The sequence below is a fragment of the Anticarsia gemmatalis genome, chromosome 6 (genome assembly GCF_050436995.1).
Source record: "Anticarsia gemmatalis isolate Benzon Research Colony breed Stoneville strain chromosome 6, ilAntGemm2 primary, whole genome shotgun sequence".
In the NCBI taxonomy this organism is placed as follows: domain Eukaryota; kingdom Metazoa; phylum Arthropoda; class Insecta; order Lepidoptera; family Erebidae; genus Anticarsia; species Anticarsia gemmatalis.
In genome coordinates this window covers 7,486,689-7,500,709 of record NC_134750.1, presented here as the reverse complement: position 1 = coordinate 7,500,709, position 14,021 = coordinate 7,486,689, and the positions used below count along the sequence as shown (strand labels likewise).

At 34.9% G+C, this 14,021-nt stretch overlaps 1 protein-coding gene across 1 annotated transcript in view; it reads right to left on the bottom strand.

Moving 5' to 3' along the window:
• Nucleotides 1-14,021, bottom strand: part of Fas1 (fasciclin 1 Fas1 domain-containing) — a 55,739-nt gene that overhangs the window by 4,166 nt on the left and 37,552 nt on the right. The window contains exons 2-7 of the mRNA XM_076115574.1: nt 9,808-9,946; nt 7,006-7,184; nt 3,280-3,419; nt 2,507-2,603; nt 2,103-2,280; nt 1,230-1,390 (exon numbers count right to left, since the gene is read on the bottom strand). Coding sequence (XP_075971689.1) covers nt 1,230-1,390; nt 2,103-2,280; nt 2,507-2,603; nt 3,280-3,419; nt 7,006-7,184; nt 9,808-9,946 — 894 coding nt within the window. The remainder of the gene's footprint in view (nt 1-1,229; nt 1,391-2,102; nt 2,281-2,506; nt 2,604-3,279; nt 3,420-7,005; nt 7,185-9,807; nt 9,947-14,021) is intronic.

Genomic DNA, 14,021 nt, shown 5'->3' with positions numbered 1-14,021 from the left:
CTGTTTAAAGATTTTTTTTATTACTAAGAGAGAAAATAATAGTACAGCAAGACAATCTTGGTAATCTTTTATCTGAATAATCTTATAAAGGCTTCTGAGCTCCTTTTAAAGCCATCGTTTATCAAGTGACCGTTGTAATTAATTTACGTACTGTTCTTTGTAATGAAATGCGTAATTAACTTCACTCTTTTAGCTTTAAGTCGTTTAATATTGTTCTCTGTCGTGAATTATTTCCGTCTAAATCACTTAAATACAAACCGTACTTTACCTCGTTATGGCTATTCTAGAGAAAACTTTAAAAGGAAATATAAATGTACAAAAATAATATTAGAAAAATATAATATAAGTATAATAAATAGAAGGTAGTCACTCAAAGGTAGAGATAGATAAAAGGTCTATATAAATACATGCGATAATGGCGATAGGTACTTACAATCCCCTAAAGTTGTCAAGATCATGCAGGAGCGGCAGGATCCAACGGAGCGGGGATGCACATACAAAAAAATAATAACAAATATTCATTATACCTACCTGTACTTAAAGGCTCTATCGGTATATCTTATTTTAGAAAAATTATTATTACGTGTTTATATACATACTATAACGCATCGGCAATAAAATATTATAAATATATTAGGTATATCTATGTCTACATAAATTAATTCAACACTTTACACTTGATTTATTTAACTATTACTTTCTAAATCTGCGATAACTAATGATTCCAGCCACCCGTTAACCCTTTCTTCCCGTTTAATGACCAAATTTTAAATTATCCTCATTTATCCGATGGTATGAATGCTACCTACCAAAATATATATCTATGGCATTAGATGAAGCTTACCAGTCTATCACAATACTTCAAGGTACGCTCAATTGCACACAGACAAACTTTAAAAAACGTGCTTGAATTCTTTATTTCTAATAAACATAAGTAAAACGGAAATGTATGTAACGAAATAACAGGACACACAAAGATGGATAATAAAATGGAAATAAGGACGCTTAGTTTTACCTTCTTCATTGCCTGGTTCCCATTAAAATGTAGCGGAAAGTCAATTATGTAATTGAAATGGAGTGTTTCTATTAGCTTACAATCTAATAACATTGTTAGTATTAGTACTGTGTTACCAGATTCTGATTGGATTGTAATTGTTAGTAAGAGAACATTTGTTAGTAAGTTAGTAGTAGAAGTGTGTATAAGATTTGGTGCTTTAGAAATCACTCACCTTAAGGAAGTCAATGACGGTGGTGTCGACAACCATGAGCGGTCTTTGTATGAGGTGCACGACGCCATTCTTCACTGGAATGTTAGCTCTTACTATTTCAGCCAACACCACGCCTCGGGCATGCTTCGCGTCGCCAGCCACCGTGTTAGATTTCACGTAAGCTAGTTAAAACATGTTATAATTAAAGACTTATAATTCATAACAAATTCTACATGTATATCAGATACACATTTTCGAATGTATATCTAGACAGGAAAGGATTAAGATAAGAATATAGTTATTCAAGCAAAATTTCTTTGAAAAAAATGCATTATCTGTGAGAGAAAAAACTTGAAAGCATCTTATTACTCCGGCCGACGGCTCGTATAACTCGTGCCTACTATCAGTAAGTCAGATAACAAATAGTACTGCGAAAGCAATTTTACGTAAGCGACTACATAAAGTTTATACCCCTGCGAGGTAGGGAAAGATACTATCAATTTGATCAAATGCCAGTTATCGCATAAGCTCAGTGTTTAGTGTATAAGCTTAAATCTATTGAAACAGAAGGCGCAATTAAACATTAAAATTGTGATGGATTATTCCATACTATTTTAAATATTTATATAGTAATTTTATGATTTTGAACCGATCAGCCAGCAAACAGTGTTTTGAAATTCCACCTCGAATGATAAAACTATTTTATCGTTTTGGAAACCAGAAGACAAGAAAAATAAATTTACTCTGTTCTATTTTAATTTATATGTTTCGTATTATGTACGTGTAATTTCTATATTACACGTACATAATACGAAATGAAGTTTTTGAAGATAACTGCGTAAATATAAAATATATTTTCTTTGTATTTAATGTTAAAAATATAGAGACACTTACTTAACTCCTCCTTCCCATTCATAGAGGTACTGAATGAGATAATGACCTTGACGTTATCGCCAAAGGCGAGGGTCTCGAACTCCTTGGCGTCGGGTGTGGCGTGAGTGAACAACACGTGATGAGGGATAACATGCCCGTCCACTACTTTCTCATCTATTAAGTCAGACCTCGTTGTTGGCTAAAAATAAAACAAACTGTATAGCGCGTCCAACTTTTATAAACTTACCATCTTATTCATAAACACACTATAAACCTATTTTAGTTAAAAAGCTACTATAATATGTTTTCTCTTTTTCATTTCACAAAGGAGTGAAAGAAACAAAACACTTTATAAGCCTTTCATAACTTCATATATTTTTATGAATAAGAGAGTTAATGTATTACACAGTAAAAGCAAAGATTACCTTAAAGCCTTCATCGACAGGGATAAAAAAGGTGTGGCGGCCGTCCGTGTCAAATACTTTGCTCTTTTTAAGCTGGTTCACTTTCTGTCTAAAAGATCTGTGAAACGAAACGTTTATTTAGTTACCATTCTTTCCATCTGGGAAATTGCATTTCTACCTAATTGTGTTCTGTACAAACGAAACATAAAGTTAATATTTCCATGTAAATACTAAGAACAAATGAATATATTTACATAATAATATTGCATGTTTTGATTTTGTTATTACGTCTAACTGGAACCTAGTTAGTAACACAGTCCATATCATTTGCAACAAAGCTATCATTGTTGCTATTCGCAGTAATTGTGTTGTTTTGTTTGTGAACACAACAACGTACAAAAAGTTCAATTTCACGATAATTTGATTCACCGCGAGTTTGCTCGTAATTGAAACACGCTAGGCGGTAATTAATTTTTAAAGTTGCTCCATAATGAGGGCTCGTTTGCCAACTTTTTGTAAGTACTTTTATTTAACATGACGTGTACTTAACTTTATGAAAGGGTTATTATAAAATAAGCTGTAAGGGTTTGCGGGGTGTTTACTTTAAAGTTGCAGTTTTCTATGAGGCCAATATTTCATATAAAATGTATCCAGACTTTCTCTCTCCATCATTTATTTAAAACAGCATTTTAATTAGATAGATAGAAAATATCTTCAGGGCTCGACTGTCATTGCATTTATTTTTAAATTATTCTATTGAAGCGCTTGAGTAAAGAATGCGTCTATAAAATTACCTGAGGCGATGTTGACCGATATTGAAGAGATCCGAGTGTTCCAGGAAGTGATATGCATTGGGATTATAGACGGGCGAGCTAATTGAACTGGGTCCGTGAGGCTGCAACGGTTGCAGAACTTGATCTATCACGTGCAGCACCTAAAATTGAACGTTCCGTGGTACAGATAATTACAGGATATAGGCGGCTTTATATCTCTGATCGCTTTAACCGCTTTGTATTTAGAAAAGCAGATACATACCCATTGACTGAATTTAATTACTGTTCTAAAAACAAATCGTTATACCACGGCGTGATTATAATAAGCATGATATACTATTTCGTTTTCGATCTATTCATTAGGTAGTCAGAATTAGAGTCGGAATACCACGGCTAATTAGAAGTCCATCAAGTTAATCGCTTTTTCTAATTAAGTCAGATTTTTGGGATAGAATTTCTGATGACAATATGATTATTTTGTACCTAGGTAGCTTACCTATCTTAAACTATCAAAAACTAATCACGAGTATTAAATACTTACACCAGGTTATATCTAATGGAAAGGAAAAACATGAATTTAATAACGAATTATAAGTAAGTATCTAAAAACCTTTCTTAGTTTTTGACACCTTGGTTACTACCATGCAAAATGCAACATCAAAATTTGGTTTCATAACTAGCAAGTTCCGGAAAAATATTGTAGAAAGCAACCGCAATACATCTTTTAAATCAAAATGTATGATCCCATTATATTATGAGTTTATCGCACTAGTTTATACTAACGGCATATAATGACAACTATGAATCCCCGAGAGGCATGGCCAGCTTTCATATAGTAAGGTAAATCCTGGCTTAGTTGTGAAAATAAAGTTGGAAATGTTACCACGGATTTTGATTCTATTTTTAGTACGGCCCTTTTGGCTTTTCATCGGAAATTGACTTGGATGTCTTGGACGGATATTGGAGCGTTGGGGTTAAAGATTAATATAATACGTATTTTTGATATCACATTGTATTAGATGTTTCATTTCTCAAACGATAATAAGGCGATTGCAACAAATAAGTGTAGAAAAACAAACATTGCTAAGAAGTAATATTTTGACGCGGAAAACTTAACAATGATTCATTCAAAATATAATCGACTCGAAAGCAACGATTTGCATCAGAAAATTACAAGAGAAAATCAAATAAGTATACCTATTGCAGCGTCAATTGCAGCGATCGACGCGATTAGAATATCCTTTGTATTGAGGCCAGTAAAATAATCGAACTTTTTATAGAGCCATACTGTTATCCAGTCTAGAATGATTTTAATAAACTTAGGTATCTACTATCTAGTCCAAGCGAGCGGATCACGTATTCGATACGAATCAATACTATCTTCATGCACTTTTTCAGAGCGACCGATTGCACAGAGACTAAGTTTTGTTCAAACAAGTGAACCGGTAGGTGCCTTAGTTCCTTTCGAGTTCTTTCTAGTCAAACTATAACTGTATGTAGGTACTTAGTACTCCGATTATACGGATAAGCGAATTGAAACGGATAAAGCGAATAGAGATGTTTGTGCTACGGGAACGTTTAGGAATTGAAGGTAATAGAAATTGCTATTTAAAACCTTTTATATCATTGATTTTTTAACACACTGTGACTAATTTTCGCTGTGACACATATTTTAGTATTTTAACATTAATGTATTCATAATCAAACTTTGTTATTAACTTTTGAATATTTATAGATGTTTGAGAATACAGTATATCACAATGTAAATTACAATGTGATATAAATGACTTAAAAAGGACAAATATACAAGTAGGTAGGTATGTATTCAAGCTACAATTTAAGCACTAAAATATCATTCAAGTTTGACGGCCTTGATAGCTTTATATCGAGTACAACGGTTGTTTTTTTTTCATGATAGGTAGCGCGATTCACGACAATTCGAATAATCGAGTATCGAGAGTTGACATTTAATATGTACTGCCAAAATAAGTTCCACGACGTCCGCTAGAGCCACTGATCAGAATTTCATAAAAAAATTCGATAGCTAGTCGGTGGTCGATACTCAATAGCAGCAGAGAATCGAGGTACGGGTAAAGATATAGCCACCAAAAACATTCTGTAAAAACCTCAAGTCTCGCCGTAAAAAGTGGTGAGATCTATATAATACCAAGTCGATTAATCTATTTAGTCCCTACTTAAAGGACCTTCTGTCTTAAGTTATTACGTATGTTATTATCATGCCAATTTAACAAATATATCTCTAAAACAAATTGACCGACTTGGCCATCGCATGATTTGATTATTAGTATGTATCACACTACACAGCACGACAAGAAGTTAATGCTCCTGAAATATTAATGGCGAATTTGTGTTTTCTTGCGATGACCAAGTCGATCTATTTGTTTTAAAGGTATTTTTGTTAAATTGGCATGATAATAACATACGTAATAACTTAAGACAGAAGGTCCTTTAAGTAGGGACTAAATAGATTAATCGACTTGGTATTATATAGATCTCACCACTTTTTACGGCGAGACTTGAGGTTTTTACAGAATGTTTTTGGTGGCATCTCACTTCTTTTTGTAGAGCGAACATAAGTCCAATTTGTATGGAAAGACGTTTTTTTTTCATAATTCAACATATTTTCCAATGGGAATGTTGTTCAGTTTCATGGGCTAAACACCCTTACCCACCCTATACTACCTCCCGTTATGCCTCATATAGTAGGTACTTATTTACACCTATTTATTTTATTTTCTACAGTAATAAAAATTCATTAACTGCAAATGTAACCTTGTAATCTTATACATTTATAGGGGATTACAAAGTAATTGTTGCAGTTGGTGTATTTAGAAAACTGGACCGAAATTAGAAAATATTAAATTTTTCCCATGATTAAGACACTAAACCCTATTTGTATTCTAAATTTTAAGCTTCTAAGTCTGCTAGAAGTACCTTAGACTTTTGATGATCGGTGAGTCAGTGAGTCAGTGAATCAGTGAGTGACAAAATTCAAAATTTTAACAAGTTGTCATTCTTAAACTACTGGTTCAAATTGGCTGAAATTTTAAATATACCGTGTTTATACAATGACTGATTAGTTGCTGAAAATTCAGGCTTCTTGTTTTATCCACAACGAAATTATAGGGGTGTCAAAAATAGCCCGAATCGCTTCGAGAAAAGGATGTTACGGCCGTGCCACTTTTTTTTGCTCGACTTGCGGGGGCACTTCCGTGCCCCCAGATTTTTTAATGAAACGCGCAAATATTGTGCTTCGTTTGAGTTGCCAATAGCCGACGGGAGTATGACACGTCACCGCGTCGCTTTACCGCCGTGACACATGTCACACTGTCTCCCGTCACACGCACCACGCTCACTACATCATCGTTTTTACACAAACTGCTTAAATATTCATAGCTTTAGTTTTATGAACAAATTAATGGATAGCGTTTCAATCGCTTTGTTAATGGTTAGTCTAATAATTGCTTTAAAAATTTAAAATCCATATAGCTAATGGATTTAGAAACTCTAGCCATTAGTAAAATAGGTAGGTAAAGCTACGATACTTCAATATATACTATAAATCACTAAGCCATGGGTATAATGGGTATTGTACCTCAAGTACTTTATAATAGCGACCAAAATTTGTTTCTTGACAACGATATGAAAAACTTAGCCGTAGCATCTGTCTACCTTGAATAGATCGATACGAAACACTTGTCAAGTGTAATATAAAATCCATTTTACTTGTAACTTGTTGTTTCCGTTGAGGGCCTGGTAGGATCGCGAGACGTAAACTTTGGCGTTGTTCACGTATATGTCGTTATGCATCGGCTCGTGGCGCATCGTCACCCACAGCGGCGGGTTGCCGTCCAAGTCCGTTGATATCGCATAGTCCATGTTTGATAATGTCGTCGCTAGGTTTGCTGTAACAAATATTTTATATTAAGAAATTAGGAAATACAGAAAAGAAATACATTAGTATCTACATCAGAAGTTATTCAAATTCAACTCGACAAAATTGAAATTCAGACATAAATCTCCGGATCTTTCTAATTCTGAGCAGTGAAAAGTAAACGAGTTAGAATTTATAGTAATATATAGAAAAACTTATTTAAAACATTTCCGAGAATCGTACTATATGCGTTACTTACTACAGTAAAAAGCGTCGCTAGATGTTGAATTGTAGATACTGGAATGTCTCTAATTAAAATAAGAATCTCACTTCATAATGTAAAGTTTTAAACCGCTTTGTAAACTCATTGCTATTGCAATTATTGCGCTCTATATTTAATTATATCAGTACCGTAGTAATTATATGCAATTGTTCGAATTTTGCAATTGTTCGATTGAAAATCAGAGTTTCTTTGATTGTATTACTATCAGTATAATCAAATAATCGAAGTAATCTACAAGTGGGACAAAATCAACTAAGAAGGTTTTTATTATATCCAACGACAAGTGCTGTAATAAAAAGTTTGTGTTAGTTTTTTGCCCTCCTTCCTATTTCTATTATTCCGTTTCTTGAACTACTTTTATAGGTTCAAACTAACGACAATTTGGGCACATGATGTTGAGAGATATCGGCAATAAAAACACCCTAAAACTTGTTGCACGAATAATTCTGTAAATGGTTTCTTTATTTAATTGATGTAGTGAGTTGCTTCCAGGTTTAAAAGGAGAAGATATCTAGAATGAAAATGCAAAAATATTGCTAGCCCGAAGAGTATGTCGTAACGGAAGCATATTCCAGAAAATTGGCTACTTCCCGAGGTCATAACCGCAACACTATTTATCTTTCTGATTGATGACTCTGCGACACGATTAAATATTTCAATTCCATACAGCGTAGTGGTGACCGAAGCCGCGGTTGACAGCTAGTTCGTTATGTAGCTATTCTAATCGGTTTACGTCGAACCATTATTGAATTATGGCCGTTCCGTTATCAAATGACAGTCATTTGATATATGAATTGGTAAGAAAAGACCTTAATAGCACGTCTGATTTAACAGTTAACTTTTCAGCAGGCACTGGGACCTCGAATTATGTTTACAGTACGTTTCAATTCAAACCATGGAATTAAGTGAATGCAGTGTTCTGATATTGTGACTTTCACGTTCGACATGCCCGGACTTGCATTAACAATCCAATTTTGTTCCATGTTTGCACGCTAACACTATTTCCTTCGACGCAGCATTCACTAAACGGTAAATTTGCTTGTACAGGCACATCAAAACTAATTAGTGTCTCGTAGGAAAATTGCAATTATATTATACTTGGGACAAATGTAAAGGTGTAATTTTAGTTGGTACGACGCATAAGGGACGTTAGTCAGACATGTAGTTGTGTGTTGTATTAAAATTAATGGAGACGGCGTCGGGCGGCGCGTCGGCGTGTCTTCCCACACAACGTAAACATAAAGCAGACTTGCTTCAATTTGGGAGTTGTGAGTGTCGTACCTGAACTTGCTTCTGACGCTAAACTACAACGAGGGTTGACTAATAGGGTAACTTCGCAAACTTTAGTCTCTGAGCTTCTGAATAAAAAAACAAGGATTTGCATTTGAAATATGAAATAAAATGATACTAACAAATTATTTTTTTTAAGATTAATTCGGTGTTATGTGTGTATTAGAAATAATTATCACTTGTCCTTGCAATCTTGCATGCCCAAGAGTTCTTTAGAACAGTTCTTGAAGGTATGCAAAGTCCCAACCCCCACTTGGCCAGCGTGGTGGACTCAAGGCCTAATTACGGGAGGAGACCTTTACCCAGCAGTGGGACATTAATGGGTTAAATTTATTATGCTAAACTCGAGATTTCCGCTTAAGAACTTAGGAAATCTACTCCAGCAGTAAAAGAAACATAGTATTTGCTCCTAGTCTCATAACCACTAGAATAAAAGTAGTGTGCTGTTCGAAATTGTAGAATTAACAATTCACATGCCTCGTGCCAATGGCAATAAACATCTGAGTGAATGGTGAGGCTTACTAGTTAAGTAATGTTATACTGTTCGCCGAGAGACTTCGAGTGAAACAAAACGATCGAAGTCACCCTTTTTCTAACACAAGAAAGTTACAATAACATTAAAGTTTCACTGTAAGAAGCTAGACAATTAAGCCCCTCGTTTTTTGCTCTATAACCAGAGGATCTTTGCCCACAGGAGTGATTTTATTTTATTTGAACATTGGAGTACTACAAATCTATCCATGTGAAGGTAACATTACATCAGTATTAAATACTTGGATATGGAATTACGCTTTGTTCTGACACTAAAACTTTCCTCAATAGGTCTATTATCTACAGTCGAAACTTTCGAGTATAATGAATTTGACATTTAAAATATACACATACAAATTAGTTTCTACGATTCTTACTAAAGGCGCTGATCACGCTTTCATATCAAGTCGAGCAGTAGAAAATCGCACTACAGGCAAAAGTTTCGGACAAATTACGATTTTCTTACACATGATGGCTACTCGATGGTCGATAGTTGTTATAAATAGTCCTTTAGAACTTCAGGTAATACATAAGTTAACAGTTATCTCACCTATATGGTAGAGCACGAGCGAGTCGTCCATCTCTCCGTTGTAACGCTGGAATGCCTCATTGGTGGGTGCGAAGAGAGTCATCTGCCTGTAGTGTAGTGTCGTGTTAGCCACTGGGTTGCGCTCCAGTAAGGCCAGGAACTATGGACAATACAAATATTTCCTTAATTGCGGATCTTAAAACTTTGATTCTAAATAAGTATTGGATCTGATTATCACTAGTCGAACCCAATGTTATCAGTAGCAATAAAAACAATAGTACCTATAATAAAATTGCTAAGTTCATATTGAAATGAAATCCGCTCTCTTTAAAGGCGTTACTAGGAGCAAAGAAAAGTGTAGAAGGCGTACTATGTTGAAATAAAAAGATCTGCGTCGGCACTATAAAAACAGTTTAACGGTTATGGCGGCACAGGATAACAACAGTGCATTTAATATCGCCTACGTGTACCGCAATAACCCATTTTCTTCAGTCGACTTCAATTGCGTGGAATGAGAAAACTGATAACTAGGCTCCTTTCTTTCAAACAAAAGAAAAGAAAACACGTCTCTATTTTTCTGAAATTGTGTATACTTGAAATTAAATGGCTCGCTTGGACGGTGGAAAACCACTTGAGGAAAAGTGAGGTCTGAGAGTTTTTCAAAACTGATGAGAACGTGTAAAATGCCGCCACCTCGAGGCTAAGTCAGCGAACTATAAGCTCATATTTTTCCAACGTAATTTTGGTATAATTTTAATTACTGGATTAGGTCCAGAAAATGCTTGCTCTGAAATTTTAAAAGGTTATAAATACGTGACTAACGATCCACGCCATTATCCTTGTAGGAATAACGAAGTGTTTAGCTGTTTGCAGTTTCTTTTCATTACGACGTTAATATGGCTTAAAATATGTTGTTAATTTAATTCCTCGCTTAATCTGCGGAAAAGATTAGGTGCTGCCTCACTGTTAGCGAGTAGCGAGATCAAAAGTGGAGCGATTCTAGAGTTAGTTACTTAGCTGTTTTTACCAGAATGAATAATAATATTTAGTGTGTGAATCGAATGTGATTAGATTTAACTTTAAAAATTACAATAGTTACAATAGTTAGTACCATATCCTTAGTTGTTATTTTGCTTTAAAATGGATGTTTACAAAACATTCCGTAGCTGCGTAGGTATTCAAATACGTTTTGAATCGCTGTCTATTTAAAACCATGCATTTTCTAGATAATTATATCTTTATAAACATAGAAGTCAATCTTACTTTTGAATACTTAATCGCTAACTTGTGAACCAAGTCAGTGTTGTTCACTAAGAGGTTTGGTTGCTAAGAAACCCACATACTCCTTTAATACGAAGTCTGTAACGATATTAATATTCTCATATTGAATTACGAATATTGTTTCATAGGTATGCAGCGTATAATAAATTATTTTTGGAAGGCCTGTGTTAATAGAAATCTGGCCGCAAGCATTTAAGCATTTAATTCAAGTATTTAAAACCTTTTTAACATGAAAAGGTTTAAAATGAAAAATGTGTTAACTTTTTTCAGTTAAAAGACTGACAACCGGTGCCTATGTAAACAGCGAAATATAATTATTCAAATCATTTTACATGTACAGTGCAGGGGATTAAAATGTTCAAATTACGAAGAATAAAATATTTGTAGTATTTTGAATGAGTTAAACCTAGATGCTTTAGACGTGGTAGATACTATCATATACAAACAAAAAAATTGGGTGTTTGAATTGATGTTCGTTGTTAAATCACACCAAAACTGCTGAACAGATTTTTCATGATATTTGGTTCACAGATAATTTATAACCTGTGTTAACACTTACCATATCCCGGGGCATGTATTCACGCGGACAAAGTCGCGGCGGAAGTTAGTATATTTTTTTTTTTTAATTATGTACAAAATATATAGCCGAGTGGTATAAGTTGATACCTCCCACGCCAGTGGTCGCAGGTTCGAATCCGAGGCAACACACCAATGACTTTTCGAAGTTATGTGTGTATTAGAAATAATTATCACATGCTCCAACGGTGAAGGAAAACATCGTGAGGAAACCTTGCATGCGCCTAAAAATTTGTTTAATACATTTATTGAGGGCATGCAAAGTCCCCAACCCACACCTGGCCAGCGTGGTGGACTTAAGGCCTAACCCCTCCTTACGGGAGGAGACCCTTGCCCAGCAGTGGGACAGTAATGGGTTAAATTTATTTATGTACAAAATACAAATAAAAATATTTTTTATTGATATTCACAAGTAGAGCGTTTCCTAAAGCCGGTCAAAGGGCTTACATTTGTGAATAGCATCCGGTGTTAATAACATCATCACCAATCCTGGCGCCGACCAATTATGGCAATACTCAATAGGCCATTTATTACGTCGGTTTACTGCGAGGGCGATTTCCTGCAATGTATGTTTACACGACTGTTCGTTATTATCAGACCGTTCATGTTCAATGCCGGCTATGGCCTAATTATACAGCGGATTTTATTTCAGTATACTAAATACCCACTTATACATATATTTTTTAAATGTAGAACTTCGCAACAAACGAAATTTGTATTCAAAACCACAACAGATTCTGCAGATCATACAAACGTATTCTCCATACGTGGTTGGACCCGCTTCACATGACACATTACTCGTTGCGAGGCAAACACTTAGGACATTGCTCTATTCGTTGAGTTTCCCGTAACGTATATTTTATTCGATATAAGAGGAAGCCAACCCAACAAGCAGTATTGTATCCCGAGGGGTACTAATGCTATTGTATCCCTTAAATTCAGATCACGTATTTGTGACAAAAGTGAAAACACATCAAACACTATAATTCATACAAAGAAAACTGGGAAACGTTAATAGAAATCACGTCTAGTGCGTAGTGTTCGCAAAACAATGGGTTCCCCCGAGGCCCGACTACCTCGAGCTCTACACGTTCCTCGTCAGCCTTTATTGACGTATTATGAAGGTGAAACTAGCAAACCTTTGTTGTTAAAATGTTATTGCATACGTACTCCTATGCCGTAAGGTTATCAATAGCTAACATCTTTAAGTCAACTTCGTACTAAAATAGAACATAGGCTTGTACAAACATAAATAGATACAAACGTGAATAAAATTTCAAGATTTCCATTTTCATTTCTAGTAACTAATGCCATTTCAAATGCATCAAATGCATAAAACGAATTCCATTTCAATGATCTATCATATCAAATTACAAAGTCGACAGATTGTAGGAGCGAGTGGTAAAATTTTATTATTTTGTAGTACCCTGCAAAGTGCACTCACCTGATGTCTGGCACGAGTATGCATTTTTTATATTAACTTATTTTATAGTCCCCGAGGATGGCGGTCTACGAAATAAAAGGCTTGTGCTGTTCCCACTTCTATATACGCCTCTAAAAACTACAGAATTTGAACCTTAATGCTAGCAGGCTTGATATAGCGAGCCACAAATATTTAATTAAAGACAACAGCTCTTGTACTACGGACTCTCATCCCTCCATTATGAATTCACTGCAATCTTTACACCTAATATTATATTTATGGTTACTAGACATGGACGTGGCAGTTTGCCCAACAGCGTCGATAACTTTTGAGATTTTCGGGTCTCGTGGAAAAAATCACAGAGGATCTTCAAAACAGGGACTCCATTATTATATAATAAGCAACAGGAACAAGGCGTCTACGTCGCGTACTTAAATCGGTGTCAGGGATCTATATTGGGACACTAAGTAGGACAATTGTCGCAATGTAGAACGGCTATCGTTTTGTCGAGCTCTTACATTTATTTTTATTGTTCTTACGCCGATATCATACCGTTCGGTCAGATATTAATACTAAATCCGAACCAGATTAAGCTAGACCGCGAACGGGAAGTGTAGTATCAATTGCTTTTTAAATCGGAACTTTTTTATACGTATTGATAGGCTACTGGCCATTTGTCAATAACTGTATTTTTACCACGACATAAAAAGCAAATAGAGTCTTCGTTTAACATGGTATAGTTAACGTAATGACTTTCGTAAACTATCGGGTCTCGTTAAAACTTTTTTACCTTTTTGTCTAAGCGAAGAAGTTTTATTGGGGAAAATACAATAGGCAATAATAGGGTGCTGAATAAATATTGATCTTCAATTTGCCCAGTTGTCCATTTTGTCTTTGTTAGTTACAGAAATACATAAGCGAAAAAAGTTCTATAGAAACTTAGTCGTACACTTTT